The following is a 24197-nucleotide window of genomic DNA, read 5'->3' as shown; positions in this document are numbered from 1 at the left end:
GATTTTTCGATTACCTGATTGATTACATGGATGTGATCCATTGTACAGTATCCCTTCCTGAAGCCAGCCTGTTCCCTTGGTTGACTGAAGTCAAGTGTTGCCCTTATTTTGTTGGAAATTATCTTGGTGAATATATTATACAATACTGGAAGTAAGCTAATGGGTCTATAATTTTTCAATTCTTAAACGTCTCCCTTTTTGTGGATTAGTATAATGTTGGTATTACTACTGAATCAAATGCCTTTTCGTAATCTATGAAAGCCATGTAGAGAGGCTGATTCTACTCTACAGATTTTTCGATTACCTGATTGATTACATGGATGTGATCCATTGTACAGTATCCCTTCCTGAAGCCAGCCTGTTCCCTTGGTTGACTGAAGTCAAGTGTTGCCCTTATTCTGTTGGAAATTATCTTGGTGAATATTTTATACAATACTGGAAGTAAGCTAATGGGCCTATAATTTTTCAATTCTTTAACGTCTCCCTTTTTGTGGATTAGTATAATGTTGGTATTACTACTGAATCAAATGCCTTTTCGTAATCTATGAAAGCCATGTAGAGAGGCTGATTCTACTCTACAGATTTTTCGATTACCTGATTGATTACATGGATGTGATCCATTGTACAGTATCACTTCCTGAAGCCAGCCTGTTCCCTTGGTTGTCTGAAGTCAAGTGTTGCCCTTATTCTGTTGGAAATTATCTTGGTGAAGATTTTATACAATACTGGAAGTAAGCTAATGGGCCTATAATTTCTCAATTCTTTAACGTCTCCTTTTTTGTGGATTAGTATAATGTTGGCATTCTTCCAATTCTCTGGGACCCTTGAAGTCGTGAGACATTTTGTATAAAGGGCTGCAAGCTTTTCAAGCATAATATCTCCTCCATCTTTGATTAAATCAACTGTTATTCCATCTTCTCCTGCCGCCTTTCCTCGTTACATGTCTTCTAAGGCCCTTCTAACTTCCTCACAAGTTATAGAAGAAGCCTCTGTGACCTGTTCACTACTACTTTCGAGGGAGGTATCCTGGCTGCTCTGGGTATTGTATAGGTCTATAGAATTCTTCCGCTGTTTTCACTATATCTTCAAAATTGCTGATGATATTACCCTGCTTATCTTTCATTGCACACATCTTGGCTTGTCCTATGCCGAGTTTTCTTCTCACTGATTTCAAGCTGCATTCTTTTATTACAGCTTCGTCAGTCTTTCTTACGTTGTAATTTCAAATATTGATATGTTTGATGTGGTGATGTGAATATTGATGCAATAGATGTGTTTTGCTGATTGCGATGGGTTACACACTATAGAATGATTTCTAAATGGTTCTTGCCTCGTAGTTCCAGAATCTCACATATGCAGTCGACTGTGAACTTGGCTAGGTAAAAGGCGTTTCGACCAGCTCTGACACCGCATAAAGTGAGAAGGGGCAAAATAATGGTGGAACTGATCGGTTCTCTCACCCAAAAGGCAACGAGACATGGGGTACCTCCATCTTGTGCTGCTTTGAAGGTCAAGCCAAGGAGAAAGAAAAAGCTTCTCTGTCACATACATATACGTGTATATATGGGGAAACTTTCGCTCACGAGTGAATCGGAAGACTGCGACATCTTACAAATCTTACATCTAGGGCATTATTTCAAGTTAGTCACTTCCAGTCTGACACAGGAGGTAAATCTTTGTTGTAGTCACCTTATCTGCCAACCACGTTGACTTGGAAACCACCAACTTCTTAAATATGACAAAATCCTTTGTTTTCTGGGTGAGACTGGAGCTTATGGCTAATTGTGATCTGTGACAAAGAGAAACAAGCACTTCCAATGGGCAGACATCACTCAAGCGTTTGAGTTTTTCATGCAGTTAGAGGACGTGATCAGTCAGAACTCTGAAACGTCAATGATGGCTATTGCTGAGCAGCAGCTTCAGAGTGCAGAGCCAACAGTCAGGATTTTTGTGCACGAGGTTATTAGGTGCTATTTCTAAGTAATGAATTTGCTTCCCCCTTCAATGTCGAAAAATTCCACGAGTAGGTGGGTTTGAAATTCTGCAAACACGTCGCCCTCAATGTGGCATACTAGTGCAGTATATATTAACCTGCTATGTTTGGTGGGCGACACTAAGAGTGAGGTTAGTGAACAACCACGCAGTGCTAAAAACTTGCTAAAGTCCGGTTATTGTGCAAGTTCTGGCCAACATCAACATGCAATATCATAGACCGCTACCATATCAAAGCTGCTACCATAGACAAATTGAAGGTATAGCTTTATTGGGCCCTAGGAAGCAATGTGGAACAAATTTTTGGACAAACGTGAGTTAAAGGCAAAGTTCGAAGCGACGCTACCAACCGTAATGTTGCATGCCATAAAATTGACGAGGAAGGATGTACAGGGAGCCGAGATCGAACCGGAGAGAGCATAGCGGCGTGCACCCCCCTTTCCCATCCGGCTTACAAGGTGCAAGAAAAAGCCCCCTAGCACACGCTTAATCACATTACTGCTCACCCATGTCTTCCCTCCCCCCCCCCCCCCCCCCCCGCCCTCCTAGCATGTGCATGATCACATTACCACACACTAGGAGTTCAAATGTAAAAGTTAAAATTAATATTGTAGTAATGGCTTAGTTAGTAACTGGTAACAAGGAAGGAAGCTTTATCACGAGGGAATCTATTGACATAAGCGAAACTCCACCATTCACACATTAATCCCACAAAGCTGAACACTATTTCACCCAAAATAAAATAAAGAAAGAACTTATTCACCTTTAATTTAGGCCATTGAGAGTTCATTCGTATCTGAGTAACAATGAAATGGTATTTGGATGAGTTAGTATGGTAATTAATTAGTAATAGGCTCGCTGAGCCATCTACAGCTGAAAATTCACTTCCGTGTCATAAGTGCTACTATGTGTTTTGTGTTAAGCTTCTCACGCTTAAATCAACATTTTGAGCTATGGCAAATCAGTTCTGTGAAATCCTGCAAGGTAGAAGAAGGTTCATGAATGGGAAAATTGTCATCCACCCGAATGTAGCACGGAGCTAGAAAGGAATTCCATACAAGTTTATCAGAAAGAAAGCTTTGCAGTTGAAGAATTTGTCCTGGTCTGGAATTCGAACCTGGGACCAACGCCTTTCTGGGGCGGTCACTCCAGAAAAGTGGAATTCCGCTTGACTGATTTTCCATATTCAGTGGCTATGTCCTTTGAGCTGTCGATTAATTTGCCCTCGTGCTGCAATCTGCTAGCCTCCTGATTAGCTCAGATGGCAAAGTGACTGGCCCTCAAAGGCGTTGGTTCCAGGTTTGAATCCTGGACCAGGACAAATTTTTACTCAACTGCGAAGCTCTCTTTCTGATAAACCTGTATGGGTTTACTTTGTAGCTCCGTGCTACATTCGGGTGGATGACAATTTTCCCTTTCATTTTGAGGTATCGAACTTGGTGTATCTGAAATGGTGCGTTATGAAGTGTGTGGTTAACAATGCCACACTTTTTTTTTGTTCAGAGTAGAGTGCAGTACAGGGCCTTGGTTTAAAGCTGGGTTGGCAATTTTAGTGTTAATAAGACTCCAAATATTGAGCATGCGTTGGTGGGCTAGTTGGTTAAGCATGATTACAAAGACAGCGCCGAATAAAACAACACACGAAGAAGGGGGACACGAGACAGTTGTTGGTGCACCTACGTGCTGTCTCGTGTCCCCCTTCTTCGTGTGTTGTTTTATTCGGCGCCGTCTTTGTAATCCAAACATTTGTTCCATTTCACTCCTAGCTTGATGCAGTTGGAGATCCATTTGCCCTTATTCATGTTTTGTAGGTGAAAGAAAACTCTCTTGCTTTGCATGTTATATTCAAATACGCTGCATCACACATATACAGGTTTACTCAAATGGACTTTCAGAACTAAAGACGAGACAAGACCACGAGCTCTATATGCACTATAATATTTAATAAAAGCATCACCTGGGCCTTTGTTGCCTACATGTGTTGTTTTTTGTTGGTTACCCTACCTTTTTACAAAATCTCTGAAACACTTTGTTGAAGCCGTGAAAACCATTTGAAGTTAAGATAGACTATTTCAGAAATACTTGGCAGCAGAAAACACTTCATTGCATTCAGCAGAAGTGGAAATATTGGCAATCAAAGATCACCCTTTAAGAAGGTCACCTGACTGATTAACAAGTTATTTGTTCTACAGGCTTCAGTTTGTAAGAGTCAATCACTGCTCTTCTGCTCACATGGTTATACAACAAGTTGTTCCCCAGGTATCAATTTTGGGCGCATTATTATTCATGGTGTATATTACCAATATTACTAATATTCCTGACTCACCTGATTTTGTCATGTATGCTGATGACACCAGTCAATGCCTTTTTCACTGAATGTTCCTTAACTAAATTAGAAATAAGGGTCCATGATTATTTAAATAGGTTAAGAAATTGGTTGATGGCAAATAAGCTAAGTTTGAATCTTACTAAAACTGCACACGTAATATTTAGGCTGATCAATACTACTGAACGATGTAGTGTAATTATTAAATATAAAAACAATATCATAAAACAAATTTCCAATCACAAGTTTCTAGGTGTTTAGTTTAATGAAAACCTATCGAGGGTGCATGATCTTAATTTAGTAAAAGATTTGAGGAAAACTATAGGATGTCTTTATAAAATTACTAATTTAATAGCTATATGGCTCAATATTTCAGTGTACCATGCTGTTTTTTCTTCCAAAGTATCATATTGTATTCATGTGTGGGGAACCACTTCATCTGGAAACTTAAATAGGTTGCTTGTTCTGCAAAAAGAAAAAAAAAAGGCAGCTCTTAGAGTCACTGAAGATCATTATAACAGACTGTGGGATTTGCCTACAGAACCCTTATTCAAGAAATATACTATTCTACCAGTACATCAAATTTTTTACTATCGTTTATTGCAATGTATTCACCAAAACGAACTTTATGCCACTCTACCTGATGGGCCGTCTGTAATGTACCATTTGAGAACACGCAGAAAATTAGTACCTATCACTTTAACTACGGGAAACAGAAATTAACCTTTCAGGTACCATTTGTCATTAACCAAACTTCACCAGATGTGGAATGCTTGGCTTCAGCAAAGATGTTTAAAAAGAATATAAAGCACTATTTGAATTAATATCCTATGTAGTGGTACATGCTGGGGGACTCGCTGTAGGATTGTACAGGCTGTAGAACAAGTTCTTGTTTTGCTATCTTTTCGATGTATAAATATTCAGTTCTATTGATGCATCATCATAGTTTTCTATGTACATAACCTATGTATTTTCTCTTATTTTATATCAAGTTGTGTATTTGATTTACACGCGTATTTTGTTGTTTTATATGCACTGAATGTGTGTGCTGCTGTCTGTAACAGAGAGCCAAGGCCCAGTCAGGCCTACAGCTTTTTGCCTTGGCTTCCCCTTTCGTTTGAAAGAAATAAACACCAAATCAATTCGAACCTTTGATCGCCTTCGCAGTGCTCCCTTTCCTTCTTCAATGCCTTGCACTGCAAAAACTATGGTGCAGCAGGGCATGCCCACAATGCTCCGCCTATAAAATGTGACCGTTGCCCTCAGTTCAAATATTACTTTGCATGTTTACGAAGATGCCACTATTACAATTTTTCCACTTACGACACGCCAAACTCGGAGGCTATCCTTCAACTTGCGTTTGAGTTCGTGGTGTCTCATCCCTTTGCTGTACTACAGTGTACTAGATAGCTACGCATGGCTGTGTTTTCTTGCACCGAGTGACCAGTAGCACATTTCCTTTCGCACTTGTCTCTGCTAACATTTTGAATTTGCATCCATGTTGAAAAAGAACAGAATAGCAAACCATTGCTTGCATAGGGCAGTGATACTTGGAAACTAAAATTTGAACAAAGCTCTGAAAATGGTGCTTGACAGCAACAACAGTGAGAGAGGTGCGATTTTGTAGGTGAGGTCAGTGTCTTGGCAAAGACACGGCAAGGGCCAGTGTAAGATGATAGTAGCTTTTCCGAGACTCTGACCTAGCACGTTAGAGTCCAGAGAATTATGAGGGAACCTGGCAAGAAATGAGTAAGTCGGTGCTGCTTATCGTAAAGTGTCTTCTGGTTGCAATGTCGCTAATTCCTCATGGGCAACCTGGCAGATGCGATCAGCTGAGGCAGTGATGTGGGTATAGTCACTGGTGGGAGCAGCGGAAGGCAGGATCATGACCAAACAACAAATAGAATGCAGATAAACCGGTCAAATCATGGCATGATGAATCATAAACAGACATCACGAATTGCAGGCTCATGTCACAATTGCAGTGGTTGGAAGAAACATGCATTGACAACATGTCTGTGAGCATGTAATTCAAGCGTTTTGTTAGCACATTAGTCTGGGGGGGTAAGCTGTGGTGAGCTTGTGCTGGGTCATGCACGATCCAAGCATGTTGATGACCACTTTGGAGAGGATTTACGGGCCCCTGTCCATAAGGGGTTGTTTAGGAGCACCATGTTGAAGGGTGACGTTGTGCAACAAAAAGTGAGTGAGGTCAGTAGCACAGTTAGTCTGCGTGTGATGGCGTGTTATCACATAATGTGTGGTATAATCTGCTGTGGCATTGACTCACTCGTTAGCAGAGTGATACACCAGGGATGGGTCAAGCAACTCAAGGTCAACGTGACAGAAGGGCACATACGAGATGCCCCAGAGTTGAAGGGGACCCCTAGGGAGTAGAGAGGACTTGTTCCGGCATTTACAGAGATCCGGCGAAGCAACATAGTGGTGCACATGCCGGTACATGGTAGGCCACTAAAAGCTGCAGCATGTGTGGTCATATGTGTGAGAAACTTGGAGGTGACCTGTTGTTAGTGTGTTGGGCAGTTACGGTCAGCTGCAGATGTTTCAGAATCGCAAGGATGAGTTCTGGGCTCTAAGGAAACATACTGTAGCAGTACAAGATGCCATCTGAGAGTAAAAACATACGAAGGTTGGCATCAGGGTATGAAGAGTTTAGCCGGGCAATGAGTTGCCGCAAGGTGACATCACGCTTTTGATTATTTCCGATATGACTGAGATGCAAGATCTGCATAATACAGGCTGTATAGTGTTACAGGATTCACAGTCATGTGGATCCACGAGGTTTCAGTATCAGTCTCAGTTTCAGTTTATTATTCTTTAAATACAATGAATGGGTAAGAGGCAATATACAGACGAACATCCCAAAGTCAAAGACTGCAACAGGACCCTCTGTTAATAATAGCAATGGAGAGATGTATTAAAGATGAGCAAGCTAAGTAAAAGAAACAAACACAATCGCGAAAAATATGACATAGAAAAATTAAATCAACGAAAACACAGGGCAAATGGTCCACATGCTGATGTGAGTGGCCATATTTGCAGACAACAAAATAAAAGTACTCTTGAGCTTGCAAAGCTCTTTTAGACCGTCTATTTTAGTCTATTGTGTCCGCAATGATGTTGCGCAAAACAGTGTCTATGCCATGGGCACTGGTGTTGGTGCAGACCTCCGTGGGAGTGTAGTCATCAAAGTGAACCAGAATAGGTGAGGATGTAAGCATAGTGTTCAGCTTGATGAAAGCTGCAGCTTGTGGTGCACCCCAGGAGAAAAGCACATCCTTCTTAAGAAGCTTGGTAAGCAGTTGGGTGATAGTAGCAAAGTTCTTAATAAATCAGTGAAAATTCAAGTAGAGGCCAATGAAACTACAAACATCATGGACAGACTGCAGTATGTGGAAATCCGCAACAGCCTGAACTTTTTTGGTGTCAAGTCTGACACTTGGGGCATTAGAAAAGTGGCCAAGGGCAGTATTTGAGAACCACTGAAAGACATTGCAACTGGCTTGGAAAGGTAGATGAGAACACAACAGGTTGTTGAGGTAACAGAGGCTAGTTGACTATTTTAAACTGAGAAGAATGGAGTCCATCATTCGTTTGAACGTCGCTGGGGCATTGCACAGACCAAGCACCATGACTGAGTTGAGCAAGACCATCTGGTGTTGTGAAAGTGGTCTTCTCCCGATCACTGTGGTCCAGAGCAGTTTTCCAATATCCTAAGCAGAGGTTGATGGAGGAGAAATGCTCCATACCTTGGAGAAGATCAAGCAGGTCATCATCTTATATTCATCTTTATTGAGACCTTGTTCAGGTAGTGGTAGTTCATCAACCATCTAAGCATCTTGTCCGCTTCTTTCTGAATGACGTAGTGTACAGCCGCAGGGATCCAGTGTACTATACTTGTTGCATGCAACTTGCTATGGGGAGGGGGAGGGAGGCTGCATTTACTGAACTGATACATAGGACTGCTGACAATGCCTAGCACCATGTTTAGTCATTAAAAGTACAGTATAGTCTACTTTTAAAGGGAACATGCAGTTAGTATTCTGCTATCAATTATCGCTGAAGTAAAGGCACAAATTTTTTATGTATGATGCATGCCCAATTGATTATGTCAGTCACTTCATTGCAATAAAGGCGAGGGAATGTTCCAGCTAAATTGTCTGTACTACTGGTTAAGTGTTCCCTTTAACAGTGGATCATACCATACACTTATTTAAAAAAAAGCCTGGATAGCATTTCTTATTTTTCTTTCTTTTCTTAAATGTATCGTATATCACTGTGAAAATTGAAGATTCTCAGTGATCAACACAGCAGGGCAAATGGCTTTATTGTTTACTGCTCCGTTTATTTATGTATATATTTGCTTGTAAAACTTCCCTTTTGATTTGGACATCTTTTGGGTAAAGAACCCAATAGATGAAATCATCTCTATTTTCTGCAGTATTGAGACTGTCACATCGCACTTGCACTTGAGTATAGAATGTCCCAGTTTAAGAATTAAAAAATAAATATCTGTTGGTGAAGATGAATCAGGAACACCACTTTTTGTATTGTACAACCATGCAAAAATAGCTAAGTGCATCAACAAAAGGAAAATGAGACATCCACCCAAACGTAGCAAAGTGCACTTTGTGCACTTAGCTACGTTTGGGTGGATGTCTCATTTTCCCTTTATTGATTACATCAAACGCTTGCCTTTGCTTCTGAGTTGTTGATAAATTTGAATTCGCCTGCCATCTGCTAGCCACCTAATTAGCTCAGATGGTAGAGCGGTTGCCCCAGAAAGGTGATGGTCCCGGGTACGAGTCCCGGACCAGGACGAATTTTTCTTCAACTGTGCAGCTTTTCTTTCGAGGAACCCATATGGGTTTCCTTTGTAGCACTTAGCTATGTTTGGGTGTATGTCTCATTTTCCCTTTATTGACTGGACTTTAGTCAACCAAGGGAACAGGCTGGCTTCAGGAAGGGATACTCTACGATGGATCACATCCATGTCATTAATGAGGTAATAGAGAAATCCGCAGGGCACAATCAGCCTCTCTATATGGCTTTCATAGATTACGAAAAGGCATTTGATTCAGTAGAAATACCAGCAGTCATAGAGGCATTACGTAACTAAGGAATACAGGCCGTTTACGTTAATATCTTGGAAAATATCTACAGAGATTCCACAGCTACCTTAATTCTACGCAAGAAAAGTAGGAAGATACCTACAAAGAAAGGGGTCAGACAGGGAGACACAATCTCTCCAATGCTATTCACTGCGTGCTTGGAAGAAGTATTCAAGCTATTAAACTGGGAAGGCTTAGGAGTAAGGATCAACAACAAATATCTCCACAGCCTTCAGTTTGCAGCTGACATTGTCCTGTTCAGCAACACTGGGGACAAGTTACAACAAAAGATTGAGGGCCTTAACAGTGGGGTTGAAGATTAATATGCAGAAGACAAAGATAATGATCAATATCTGGCAAGGGAACAAGAGTTCACGATTGCCAGTCAGCCTCTAGAGTCTGTGAAGGAGTAGGTTTACCTAGGTCGATTACTCACGGGCAACCGTTGATCATGAGAAGTAAATTCACAGAATAAAAATGGGTTGGAGCACATACGGCAGACATTGTAAGCTCCTGACTGGAAGCTTACCATTATCTCTGGCCCCGCCGTGGTTGCTCAGTGGCTATGGTGTTGGGCTGCTGAGTACGAGGTCGCGGGATCGAATCCCGTCCACAGCGGCCGCATTTCAATGGGGGCGAAATGCGAAAACACCCGTGTACTTAGATTTAGGTGCACGTTAAAAGATCCCCAGGTGGTCGAAATTTCCGGAGTCCTCCACTACGGCGTGCCTCATAATCATAAAGTGGTTTTGGCACGTAAAACCCCATAATTTAATTTAATTATCACTAAAAAGGAAGGCGTACAATCAGTGCATTTTACCGGTGCTGACATATGGGGCAGCAATCTGGAAACTGACAAAGAAGCTTGAGAACAAGTTAAGGACAGCGTAAAGAGCGATTAAACGAAGAATGCTAGGCATAATATTAAGAGACAGAAAGAGAGCAGTTTGGATCAGAGAGCAAACAGGTATAGACAATATTTTAATTGACATTAAGGGACAAAAATGGAGCTTGGCAGGTCATGTAATCTTACGCAGGTTAGATAACCAGTGGGCCAATAAGGTTACAGATTGGGTACTAAGAGAAAGGAAACGCAGTCGAGGATGGCAGAAGACTAAGTGGGGCGATGATATTAGGAAATTTACGGGCGTTAGTTGGAATCGGTTGGAGGCACAGGACAGGAGTAATTGTAGATCACAGGCAGAGGCCTTTGTCCTGCAGTGGACATAAAATAGGCTGCTGCTGCTGCTGCTTCTGATGCTGCTGCTGCTGCTGCTGCTGCTGCTGCTGCTGCTGCTGCTGCTGATGATGATGATGATGATGATGCAATTCTGTATATTGTGATATTTGTGCGAGTTTCTGCAAATGGTGCGAGCTGAAGAAAGAAGCCCTGTAAGGCTCCTGCTGGAGCCTTTGGCTCTTCCAGCAAGGCCTGAAATTAAGGGAAACTTGAAGTTAGATAGAAAACTACTAGCAACAGCAACATGAGAGTAGGTGTGAGCCCTTGATTCTGTATGCTGCTTCATGGCCAACTGCACTTTCTCCATTTACAGTGGTGAGACGGATGCCGCTGTTGTGCAGAAGTTGAAGGCATTCCTGGATGAGATCATGCTGCAGCTGCTGGATGTGATGGAACAGAGAGTGGCTGCAGAGGTGAGCATGTCTTGGAACTGTATGTTAGATGTTTGCATTGCTCTTACACCTGCATGTGTTAGTAATGCATGCACTCATTTTATTCTTCTCTCCTTTTTACATCTAGTTTAGGGTAAAGGTAGGTATTGAGCAGCATGTTATATATTATTTATGCATGCATGCGTTGGACATTGCTTGCCTTTTGTGGCTGTAGCAAATGTGTTATGGATGCAGCAGGTTCTGTAGTACCTCAGGACTAGAGTAATTGGGCAAAAACGGGTGCTAGACATCTTTTGTGTGCTTCCTGGTGTTGTCAATCTTGGTGTGGAGCCATAAGACTAATCCCATGTGTGCTTGCAGAGATGTGGTTTGTCTAATAAAAGAAAAAGTTCATGGAACATGAAGCACTCACTAATTTACAGCACAGCAACACCCAGTGGTTCTGCTGTCAAGCCTATGCTTGGCTTTTATATAATGGCTGCTGGGAGCTTGCTCAAAGGCATTTAGGTGAAGCTGTTTTGTATAAAGTTGCATGAAGTGATGCTTGAGATCTGCCATGGTGCACTCCTGCTTCACTCCATTGTAATGAGTCATGAGCTTGTTGTTCTTTTTCTTTTTATTATATGCCATATTTCTGGCAAAGTTTTCTGTGGCTTGGCATGGCTGGCACTCAACTTATCATTTGTTACTGGTGATTGAGAGCAGCATCAAGTGCATTTGGGATTGGCTGTAGATTTTGCAGTGGCGTAATTAGGATATAATGACAGTGCTACTTTCTGTTACAAGCTTGAGGTGAAAGCAAGCTCTAAATTTCATGGCTGATAGTGATGTATAAGGAACTCTAAGAACTGACAAAGTAGACATGCTACACTTTGATCTTAGGCGATAGGCCGAATGTATGTTATGAACACCAAAAGAATAGGTAAACACTAATCAAGACATACACAATATACACAATATTATTGTGTAATCAAGACATACACAATAATATTGTATGCTCATTGTAACATCATAACAAAAGAACGAGGGAGATATGAGAGTCTAGGTCATTGCAGAGCTGAGTGAAAAATTCTCTCAGAAGGTTAGTCTGTCATGAAGCAGACAAAACTTCTTGACTCATTGGAATGATGACTAATTAAGTGCATTGTGATGGTTGCTGCACTGTCAGTCATCATAACCAACTCTAAGGAATGAAGAAATGTCGTGTGAGAGCTCTTGTACGGGCATCCTGCCAGCATGGAACGATGTACCAAGTGCAGTGTTAACAACAGACTGGTTGCTGGGATGTTTGGTATTGCACTGATGAAGTTCAATGGATGCTCCCAAGCTTGAATAACTTCTTTCTCTGCCTACACATTCCCTGTCATTTATGTAGAGTGCAAGTAGCTCATTGTTGGACACTGATAAGAGAACAACAGCATTTAAGATTTTAAGTTGCGTACTTTTCATCCAGGTGTGCATAGAGCACACCATTTCTGTTCTGGTTCCAAATGTTCTTTTACTATTGTACTATTTTACGATATTGCATCTATTTATAGGTCCACAATACCCTTGACTAATTTGTAGCTCTCTATCACCAAACGAAAAAAAAAAAGGAATTTTAGTGTATTCTGGCCATATATCTATAAATGAGAGCCTCTAGAGAAAATTGTATGATCTTCAGTCAGCCATTGGTTACATAAGGGTGTTTTAGATTTTGCACACCCAAAGTTAGGGAACGCAAACAGCTGGGCATTCATGAGTATGCAAGCACGGCATCAGGTTGCAGGTAAGCAAAGACACTTGGGTTTCCCTATTTCTAAAACTCCCTATTATGTGAACTTTTTGAAGTTAATAGTGCAAATACAGAAGCGTGATTGCTATTGCTAATTACTTAGTGGGGTTATGCAGAGCCGACGTGTCGACAACAGTGTGCTGGTGAAGGCTCTGGACCGGTTCTGCCAGAAGCTGCAGGCGTTGACGAAAATGATGCCTGCTGCCGATTACAGCCAGCAGTCAATCCATATCGTGGAGCGGGCAGCACGAGACCAGTGTGCATTTTCACTGCACACACTGAGGCACTTTTTTGCAGAGCGACTGACAGATGTGCGGCACAACCTGGCCCTGCCGAGAACCGTAGGACAGGACAGTCTCAGCCTGGCTGACTTGCATGCCGGCTTGCATAACCTGATCCTTGACCAAGTGCAGTCATTGCTCAGGGGTCTGAGGGTGAGTCGACTTGAAATGAAGCATTTAGATTGAACTAAAAGTTAAAAACAAGTACGAATTTATGGGGACAAGAAAAGGCATAGAAGAAGTCTTGAATGTAATAAAAGTGCTCTTTGGAACTTTTACTGGTTAGGCTTAATGATGGGGTAGTAAAAATTTATTATAATACGGAGTGTAAAACAATTTTGGTTCTCATTAGAGACAGTCATTCTCAGAGCAAATAAATAATTTTTCTTTAGTTAGTATATTGGCCACGAGGACATAACAAGTGTCACTGCCTGCTGTCAGCACCTGAATGATCAGTAAGTTGGATTACGTGATGGAGTGTCTGGTTCAGCGCTGTCAAGTTCACCATTTTTCGTTGTACTGCTGTGGAATTTTGGTTAATGGCAGCTTTACACAACAGCGCTTGTTTTTTGCCTTGATTGGGAAGTTTTATATGCTTTGTCAGAATATCCGGTGTATCTATGTGACAATATGTCCCAGGTTTTCTCTACGCACTATCGCAGAAATAGAAAGCACAGTAGCTTCTACAGATGCCCAATGGTCGTTAAAACTTGGTGGCACATTTTAAAGCATGCATCGACATGTAAGAAATAAGTTTTATTCACAAGTGTGAAGCATTTTAATATGTGAAGTGAGATAAGCATGACTAATACAGCCAGTCATGTGTATGGCACAGCGATATATCCCATAAATGTTTAGTTGGTTTGAAAATGTGAAGGGATCTTTTTGTAGATGTTCCGGATTTATTGGAATGTTTTATCATCATCTAACTTTATTGCTTTCACCATGTGTGCACATGCCAGTATCGCATCGTTCGGTTCAATCAGACCGTTATCTTTGACGGCCTGCGTATCACAAAATACAGCTTTATTATGGGCATCACCTTATGCTGCAAGTGTCTTCGTCACTTAATTTATGAACAATATATTTGGTCGATAAATCTTTGTAGTTGCTTCAAGTTTTATTGCCTGTACAATGCAAGGCCTTTGGGTTCAGCGCGCAGCTTTATTAATTTCATACATAAGCGTGGCGTGCCGCTTAGTCGTGTGTCGTTCACATGAGCCCAAGTGCATGATGACGGAGACTATAAAACTTGCTGTAATTTTCTGTTTTTTTTTTTTGTAAAACGTGAGCAACTAAAAAATTGTGCAGAAACCATCAACAATGATTGTCAATGTAAGTGTATAACCAAACGATTCAAGAAAGCTATTCCCCTTATTAAAGGAATGATGTGCTTGACGACGTATGTTAGTTGCTGTGAGGACATTTAGGTAGTGTTTGTTGTTTAATTGAGTAATTCCATAGTGTTAATAGAACCAGCACATTTCTACTGGTACTATAGGTGGACAGGACGTGCATCTCAAAGAGGTGTGACAGTTGGCATTTGGCAATGAATCTGCTCTGCTATACAAGCACCTATGCTCTTTGCACTGGCGCCATTGTTCCTACCTATGACTAGCAACCTCCGACTGCTGACCACAAAAAGAAACAAGATAGTTAAAGAAAGCAAAAAAAAAAGTGAAGTGAGGTGGAGAGTGGCCATATTTTTGTTTTGTACTGTAAAATTTGCATCATTTTATCTCTTTATTATATCAACATCTTTATTTGCGATGCTGATTAAAAGACCTGTCAAATGCTCCTTCATTTTTTTTTTCTCACTATGGCTAACACCATCACCAACTGTAACTCTGCTGTGTTTTGAATGCTCACAATACTTGACAACTGCAGCAATTCCTTCTTATAATGAAATCACTTTACTCAACATATCGCTTTATTCAAAATTTATTTCGTTCCCGACCCAAACGCATACATTTTAAGCCACATTACTTGAAGCGCACGAAGAGCTTGACCCGCTTAGAGTGAAGTGGCGAGCGGAGGCATCGCTGCCACCGAGTGGCGGCAACCCTTTTGCACATGCACTGCCAAGTTAATACTGCCAACGAATGAGTCTCATGCAGGCACAGAACAGGCCACAAAAGTGCCAAACTCACGACCGATGACTGCCTAGTAACGAGTACCAAGCGACTGCTGAGTGCTCCCAGCTGTTTTCTGCGGAGCGAATGAAAGCTGTCAAATTCCATGGTGCAGCGCCCACGAACTATTAATCTCGGACACAACCGCATCGCTGGTGTCCTCCGTGATAGAATCCACGCGAAAATAAAGTTTTCATGACGTTTTGCGATGCCAGAAAACCTCTTGGATGCCGAAAAGTGGCGAAAAGACTGCAGGCCGACTTGTACTGTAGCATTGCATGGGGTGTGCTCGATGAGCGAAGTTTTACTGCTCTAAAGAGAACTTCTTTTGCTGAAACGTGCCGAAAAGCACAAAAGAAATGTTCCTATGAATATAAGTGCCATGTTTGACGCGAGAAGCTACGTTAATAAATCAGGAAGACTACTTTGGGGAAGCTGGTCTAGAAATTTGTTTGCCTCTCGCCATAATCAGCCTGCATCACAATAAAACACCGCCCCTAGCTTCGTTGCACTTTTGACGGTGCAAATCAATCGATAACTTTCTGAAAAAACGAAAAATTCGAGCGTCCCCAGCGGCGGGTCCGGCTGTCAACATGGCGAGTCAGTGCAAGCTGGTGTTTCCCCGGCGATTTTCTTGAGCCGGTCATGCTTGATTCGTGCCATCCGACTTTATACAATTGGTCTAAATGTGTGGTAGGGTCATTGAATTTTGTTCCTAGACATTTGTCAGTGACGCGGATGCGACGGTGTGTGAACACCAGCACTCGAACTGTAGAATTAGCACAGTGTCGTCGACAACGGTGCGCCGAAAAACTCTCGTTTTGGAAACTTCACAGCTGCACACTTCGGGAAAAAGTTGCCCAGTGATTGTGCAAAGCCCCTTCTGCAGAACCATTCAGTTTTCACGTTCACGCTGCGTACCCACAATGAGTGACTAATCGTTTTTTGAGTACAACAGACATAAACTCAGACTCAAGCCCTGGCATTTGCGGCACTTTCCAGCATGATATTCTCGCAGTCTTCCGTCACCTCCGCACCCCCCCTATAAAAGCAGCCATTGCCTTCCTTTCCTCATTCGCTCTCCAGTCTGCAAGCCGTTTGGACACCAGTCGCTCCTCTCACTCACCTTCATGTCAACTGCCTCCTCACTGCCAGTTTCGACGTTGCTGCACCTGCAAAGCTGCCCTCTTCCAGCCTGCCTTCCTGAGCACAATGTTCCACCAACAGGTGCCCTTCCACGGTTCCTGCTTCTTGGTCTCCACAACTCCCATTGTCGTTCTTCCGCTACACGTGAAGCCAATGCCAAGCCTGCCATTGCAACCGTCGCCATCACCAGTGTGCACTGATGAAGAAAGCGAAATGCCCTGGCGACATTTTGAAGCTTCTGCCTTCTGCATTGCCGGCCACATTCTGTCACCTTGGCGCTGATGGCGCATGCGTTTGGATCTGTGCTGCAGGCCATGTGACTGTGTCTTATTCGGAGTGCTTCGTTAGGCATGCCTTGCAGGTGCTTTTATGGTCTGCAGTGATAAATGGCTCCGTCAATATCCGGGCGAAAGTGTCTGACTTTGGAGCAGAAAGTTCTGCCAATAAAAGAATTGCAAAAAGATGGCCAGCAGAAAACTGACATCGCGAAGGAATTTGTAATACCACCGTCTACTTCGTCAACTGCATTGAAAAACAAGGAAGCTGGGCTGGATGGCTTTGAAAAGAGCCTCTCGGCGAAGCGAAAGAGGAATCACGGCTCGAAATACCCCAAAGTGGAAGGTGCACTTCTATAGTGGCTGAAGAACGCCAGGAGTGCAAATCTTCCTGTATATGGACCTGCACTTGCTGGAAAAGCCGAAGCTCTCACCCTCTAAATGGGCCATAAAGATTTCAAGTGCAACAATGGCTGGCTTGAGCAGTTCAAGAAACATTGAAGACCTCGAAGTCGATCATTGGCGAAAGTACAGCCATGAACCGTGACACTGTAGACATATGGCACCAACATTGGCTCCAAGCTCTACTTGAAAAGTATGAAGACAAAGACATCTACAACCTAGATGAGGCTGCATTTTTACAAGATGCTACTAAATCGCACGTTCACTACCACTGGCAGATCCTCATCCAGAGGAAAACAGAGCAAGGAGTGTGTCACCGTGCTGTTTGGTGCCAATGCTAGCAGGCGAGTACAAGCTTCCCTTGTTGATACTGGGGAAGGCGGAGAAGCTGCGGTGCTTCCGAAAAGCATTTATTCTCAAGGAATGCATCTACAGTAGTAACAAGCGAGCATGGATGACTGCTGCTTTTATTTAAAACTATGTGAGCCTTCTGGATAGATGGTACAATGCAAAGAATTGGCAAGTGCTTTTCATAACTGACAATTGTCTGAGCCATGGGACGATCGACAACCTCAAGGTGATCGATGTGGAAGTTATGCCTGCAAACACAACCGTAGTACTGCAACTGATGGTCCAGGGCATCATTGAGACCACCCGGAAGCTGTATCGCAAGGCTTTTTTGCAGCGCATGCTCACGGTGTATGAGGCCAGCAAGAGGTACAACATTGGTTTGCTTGGTGTGATCTATTTGCTGAACTTTTCATGGAAATAACTCGCGCCTTCGAAGGTCGGCAACTGTTTTGTGCACGCTAGCTTTTCTCACGCCGTTGTCAGCGACGCTGACAATGCCCAGCCTGATGATGACCGGACTTGCAGCGATCTGTACAAGGCTGTTCATAAAATTGCTGGCCAAGAGGTAGAAAGCGACTTCGAGACATTCGCATTGGCTGATGATGCTGCTCCTGTGGTCGCCCCAGCGACGGATGCGGAGGTACTAATTGACACTGTTGGGGTCCCCGACGAGGACAAAGAGCCGCACAACGAAAAGCCATGTGAAGTGCCAACTATGGTGCAGATGCGGGAGTACTTGCGCCTGCTGTGAAATAAGGTTGAATGCATGGGCGGCGACCACCACCTCATGCAATGCTTGGTCAAATTAGAGCAGGCTGCACGTGCCCGGTAAGAACTTGAAACAGCCAAAGCTCACTGCTTTTTTTGCACCTGAATAAAGTTTTGCTTCACTGAATACATTGTATTTTGACTTCCCCGCAGTTGTGACACTATTAAAGCTCAACTGCTGTAGCTTTTCTCGAGTGGTCGCTTATATCGAACCCTTATAACAAATTTTTTTACCATCCCACTGACTTCGTCATAACGAGGGATTACTGTAGTTAACTTGCTGATAACGAAATTCAAAGAAGGAATCTTCAGCCCATTCAGGCTGTTGAAAAAATCTCTGACCATTTTACTTTTGCATAGACCATGTCTTGACACTGCATTACAAATGTACAATCTGACCAAAAGTCCTGGCCTTGGCTAGATACATATACAAGGATGAGCATATTGAAAAATACCTAGAAGGCACCAAGAAACATTTTTCTGTTCTAATATTGTATCCAGTACAATTAGACAACAAATGGCAACATGAACAGTCAAAGTAAAATAAACGTCCTAGATTGCAATATAAAATCGCTGGGCGTGCTCTCGCTTAGGCAAAGAGATGTCTTTTGATCCAACTTTTAACATAAGAACGATTGTGATGCAAGGACAATTCCAGTGGTGGCTCTTGCATCCTATATAAGTGTAGCAAAAAAGCCATTTGTTCACATTTGTTGCATAGTTTAGTAGGGACATGGACAAAGAATAGCAAAGCACTGCGAGTAAAATATACTGATGGGGAAACGTACGGACAAATGCACATGCAGTGCCTGTAAGAAAATGTACAGAATGGTAGACGTATGAATACTTGGACGTTTGTATGTGTTTGTGCATTTCCCTTTCTGTCAATGTTTTTCATGCTCCATTACCATTTATAATATCTATCTAAACCAACCAACTTAAGCATTCATGTACAAGGAAAGATCATGTGGTGAAAGTATACACAGTAGCACATCACTTGGGCATTTTTGTGACACCTCAAAGAAAAAAATGCATTAGGTATGTGAACTCATTTTGTATTCAGATTAGCAGGTATTGCTATCAGATTTGTGTTTCATTTGTCGGGATGCTAGTCGTAGCACTATTCACTTAACTGGAAGCAAACTGTAAAAATAACATGATTTGAATATTTGGTTTGCAGATATTGAGGAACAAAGCTAATCTAATTTGTTACAGAGCATTAGCACTTCTTGTGGTATATATTGTATCATAGTGTAGACTTAGACCTGGCATTCTAAATGTCATTGAACATGGATATCCAGGGAAAACACTGGAAATGTGGGAGATGGAAATTCAAGGTGAAGAGCAAAACGACAACAAGGTAAAAGCAGGAGCTAACGTTTAGACCAGTGGACTTGTGATTTTCAAGGTGACATATGCTTTCCTCAGCACAGTATATATAGGTAGGGACACATGGCTGGTGACATGGACATGTGTCAGCCTGCGATAATTCAGTTCCATCCCACCAAATAATCAGTTGAGTCAACAGAGGTAGAGGTTAAAATGGCCCGTGAAATTTATAAAGTCCTTTATCAACACAGTGCTGTTAATTTCACAAAGTAACATTGAAAGGAAGACATTCGTGACATGTTGTTGACTCATTAGAATATTTTTTCATAACGAGAAAAAGTGTGATAAAGAAAACACTACAGCAAACAGACTTGTTTCCAATTTCTGGAGGCATTCAATGGCAAAACGCTACAACAGTGGCTCATATTCAATATGGCAATAGCTTGGATCAGTCTTAAAAAAAGTTTTGTGGAAGAGGTTGAAACATATTGTCTAGCTAGTTGATTCATTAAGGCAGCAAACGGCAACAGAGGACACGGAAGACAAGCAAGAAGACCGAGATGATTGTAAGGATTGTCTTGGTCTTGTCTTGGTTTAGTTTGTCTCGACTTGCTTCTTCCTTAGGTTCTCAGGCGACGTTTGCTGCCTGTGGAAGAACATCCATAATTATGGAAACTCTTCACCGGCAATAAATTTTTGTAAGGACAGCAAACCACCAAAAGTAGTTTTTCTTCTGAAATTATGATAGACATTTTAACCCTGTAATGCCTATGCACAGTTCTACATCAAGAAAAATAGAAACTAGTTGTTCACCTTGATTTCTAGTCATGGAAAGTACATCTGTACAATAAACAAACAAACAGTGAAATGTTCTTTGACATAATAATAATAATAATAATAATATTTGGGGTTTTACGTGCCAAAACCACTTTCTGATTATGAGGCACGCCGTAGTGGAGGACTCCGGAAATTTTGACCACCTGGGGTTCTTTAACGTGCACCTAAATCTAAGTACACGGGTGTTTTCGCATTTTCGCCCCCATCGAAATGCGGCCGCCGTGGCCGGGATTCGATCCCGCGACCTCGTGCTCAGCAGCCCAACACCATAGCCACTAAATGTTCTTTGACATATAACTTCATTAGTATAGCACTTATTTAATCGGTAATTTGTTTGTTAAGCTATCCATGGCTGGAACTTCTTTATGGCATACCCAAACCTCACTGTAAACTTTGCATCAAGTTTGCTGCACATAAATCAGCATTTTGAGGCATTGAATTCAGTGCAGTACATATGATATGTTGGGCATTGCAGGATTAACTCCGTAATGCCCAATGCAAATATGTGCTACACTAAGTATGATACTTTAAAATAGCCAGATTTAGGCACAGACAAAGTCATTACAAAGCTGTCATTTAAGGCATACTTTCCTTTAGGCATGTGTAGTCTCAATTAGTAAAAAATTCGACTGTGAATCAGAGGATAAATGATGATTTAGTGAGGAACACAGCCCATTAAACCTACCTGTTTTCTGAAATTCAATTTTTTTTCTGTATAAAACAAAATGAGGCAAGTTGCATAGGTTACAAAATTTATCTGAACTGCAGTGACTAGATACCATCAGAAAAATTGTGAGAGCAGTGACAAACAAGCATTATCTTAAGTTTTTAGGGTTTCATGTTGAGCCGTTTTTCACTGAGTATTGGTTTGTACACAGAAATGGAATGTTCAACATCCTCTGAAGTTGGCGGTGCATATTTTTACTTCAGAACGTTGGATGATCCAATGCCCTCTGGAATGACAAAATGTTTGCTGTTCAGAACCTTTGATGAGATTTTGACATGGGATTTTGGTCTGAGACAGAAGTTTCGAATGAACTCTGGCAGCAACAGGTCTATATGGGATGGTGGCGAACCTTCCTGGATGTCTAAATTGAGCTCCATATATGTCGGATCAGAGTTTCACTCGAGCATTCAAGTTTCTCGAGGATGGCTAAAAACGTGCGCGCGCGTACGCTAACCCCCTTATTTTCAAACCATCCTCGACTCCACTCCACCGAATTGAGCAAAGCGCTGCCCCTCAACTACATTCCTCAACAGCTGCAAAGCGTTGTCAAGGGGCGGCATTACTGTCTACTTTCTTGAGTTGAGGTCGAGTGTTGAGTGGAGAAGAGTGCTAAAATATGGGGGTAAGTCACCTTCAAGGGTATCGTCACGTTGAACAGTTTCAGCCCTTCTCACAGTGATGCTCTTGTCTACTGCAAAACTAATAATGACAGCCTTTACTGCAAAATGTTTGTGGTATTAATCAGCTGCCTTCAGCCAAGTTAGCAGCGGGTGATAACATTAACAAAAGGGAGAAATTGGCATTCACCAGACTGTAGCACGAAGCTACAAAGGAAACCCGTATGAGTTTCTCAGAAAGAAAGCTTTGCAGTTGAAAAAATATTCTTACTGGGCTGGGATAACATTATGATAACATTGTAAAAAAAATAAGGCTAGGACAAAAACACAGAAAAAGGCATGTATAGGCTCTGAAAACCCAATATAGACACCAACATCGAATAGGCATTTGTAGGCATGATAAAGGTGCGGTTAGAATGTTTCTAGGCCCATAGTTCATGCTTATATATGACATGGGCACAATAAGTACATAAAGGGAAAATAGGCATTTGCCTAAAGTTTCAGTCTTTAGTTATAACAATCACATCTTTTTACTTCATGCCATTATATGTGAACTGAATTTCTCTGTTTACTCAAATTTTTGTGCATCATGCACCTAAACCCAAATGGTCTCTGGTGTCCTTTTGACTCCACATAGCTACCCTGGGACCTAGCAATTTGACTTGGTAATTTGCACATATGTGGGAAAATTTTTGCCTAAAGAAGCTGTATTAAACTCATTTCCAGGCTTTTGTTCAAGCTGAGGTTGAATTTGCAAAGCGGGCCAACTTTCAAGATATGTTTTGCATGGAAGTGCATGAAGGCATTGTTGTGGCTTTCATACGTGCAATAAACACTATATCCTTGGTAAGTGCAGCTATTTTTGCTAGCCATGTTTCTTTAGTATTGTCTAATTTGTGGTTAATTTTGGTTGAAGCATGATTGTTCTTACTTTGTATAAAATTAGTAGAGCATGTCAAAAGTGAATATGAGCTGGCAGATTTTGTTAATGTAATGATATAGATGACAATGTAATAAATGTGTTAAAAGATGCGCTTTCTATTTCTTACTACAAGACACAAAGACACAAACTGCAACTAAAATATCGTGGAATTGTAATACCTATGACAAAAACACTCTTAATTTTTCAGCAAAACCAGAAAAGTGATAGTATCTGCAAAGGTGTTTTTTTGTCATTTCAGATACAGCTATGCATGCTTTGAAGTGATTTGAAAAAGCAGGTGTAAGAAATAGATACAAGAAGAATAAAGATGAAACACAAATGCTATTTTCATTCCCCTTGTGCACATTGTTTTTTTTACGCCTGCTTTTTCTAATTGCTTGTCCTCGTGAACATGCTTGGCTTTCTGTTGTTTGATGCTTTGAAGTGATGCTGTGCTTGCTTTACTGTGCAAATTTATCTATATGATCTTATGTAAAACTGTAGGAACTAAATAGCTAGCATAATTGTTTGATATGTACTGGCTCATTGTAATATTCTGATTATTATACAGTGAAGAAAAGAAATGTGCTTCGACTAGTACTGCACTCATATTGCTCTATATCTTCCAAATATTTTAGATCATTTGACAGTAACATCTACTTTTGCATCCCAAAACCAATTGCAGGAGTTCTGTGAGACTGCTGGTGAGAAGAGTGGTGGTACTCCTCCAAGTTTGTTGCTACTGCTGTCTCGATTCAGTGTTGAGATGAAGAACACACTTGTAAGCCAGCTGGTAAGCATGCCATTTGTGGGAAGTACTACAGGCCATGTTCCTTCTTTGACATGCATATCATGACTGGTCTGAGTTTTTTTTTTGTGGTTGTTGTTGTTGCAGCTTGGAATGGCTGATGAGCAGTTTGGAATTCCCGATGCCAAAAGTTTGACACCAGCATCACAGTTGATACAAGAAACCAGCGATGTTGCCCAGGTGCTTGACATTTCTCACTTGACATCAAGTTGAGGGCACTTGGACAGCCAGATTTTCTATAAGTAAACAACTTAGTTTAATTCTTCAGCTAACAGTGCGAATAACGGGACACAGAAAAGAGGCACACAACACAGGCGCTGCCTGCCTCTTTTCTGTGACCCGTGATTCGTGCAGTTTGCTAAAGAATGTGTTCACTATTCGGAAGTTAGTTTAATGGCAAGGGAACACTGCAATTCTTTTCTTTTAAAAGAAGCACTGTTATCTATATTTTGTTTTTAAATAACCTTTAAAGCTCCCTTGCAAGGTTATCACACATTCGGAGGCTGGGGAGGAGGCATAGTAGAATTAAGTTCATTTATACATACAGTAACTTAATGCTATGAGAGTCAAATTTTTTTTATTGAGATTTAAATTCTTCAGAGTGGCAAATTCCAAGGGAAAACAGGCAACTGATTTTTTAGCTGACAATGAAGTGGTCATTTTTTTGTTATATCTGCAGTTTTATGCATGATCATGACTCGCCGTGGTGGTGTAGTGGCTATAGTGTTGCGCTGCTAAGCATGAGG

At 41.6% G+C, this 24197-nt stretch overlaps 1 protein-coding gene across 3 annotated transcripts in view; it reads left to right on the top strand.

Moving 5' to 3' along the window:
• The window catches only part of Vps51 (vacuolar protein sorting 51), a 59591-nt gene that overhangs the window by 4761 nt on the left and 30633 nt on the right, over positions 1–24197 (top strand). For all 3 annotated transcript variants that reach the window (XM_065430652.1, XM_065430663.1, XM_065430658.1), the window contains exons 10-14: positions 11004–11103; positions 12973–13290; positions 22448–22567; positions 23329–23436; positions 23539–23631. In XM_065430652.1, coding sequence (XP_065286724.1) covers positions 11004–11103; positions 12973–13290; positions 22448–22567; positions 23329–23436; positions 23539–23631 — 739 coding nt within the window. The remainder of the gene's footprint in view (positions 1–11003; positions 11104–12972; positions 13291–22447; positions 22568–23328; positions 23437–23538; positions 23632–24197) is intronic.

The sequence above is a fragment of the Dermacentor albipictus genome, chromosome 1 (genome assembly GCF_038994185.2).
Source record: "Dermacentor albipictus isolate Rhodes 1998 colony chromosome 1, USDA_Dalb.pri_finalv2, whole genome shotgun sequence".
In the NCBI taxonomy this organism is placed as follows: domain Eukaryota; kingdom Metazoa; phylum Arthropoda; class Arachnida; order Ixodida; family Ixodidae; genus Dermacentor; species Dermacentor albipictus.
The sequence above is the reverse complement of the archived record's forward strand: the minus strand, read 5'-3'. Positions and strand labels throughout refer to the sequence as shown.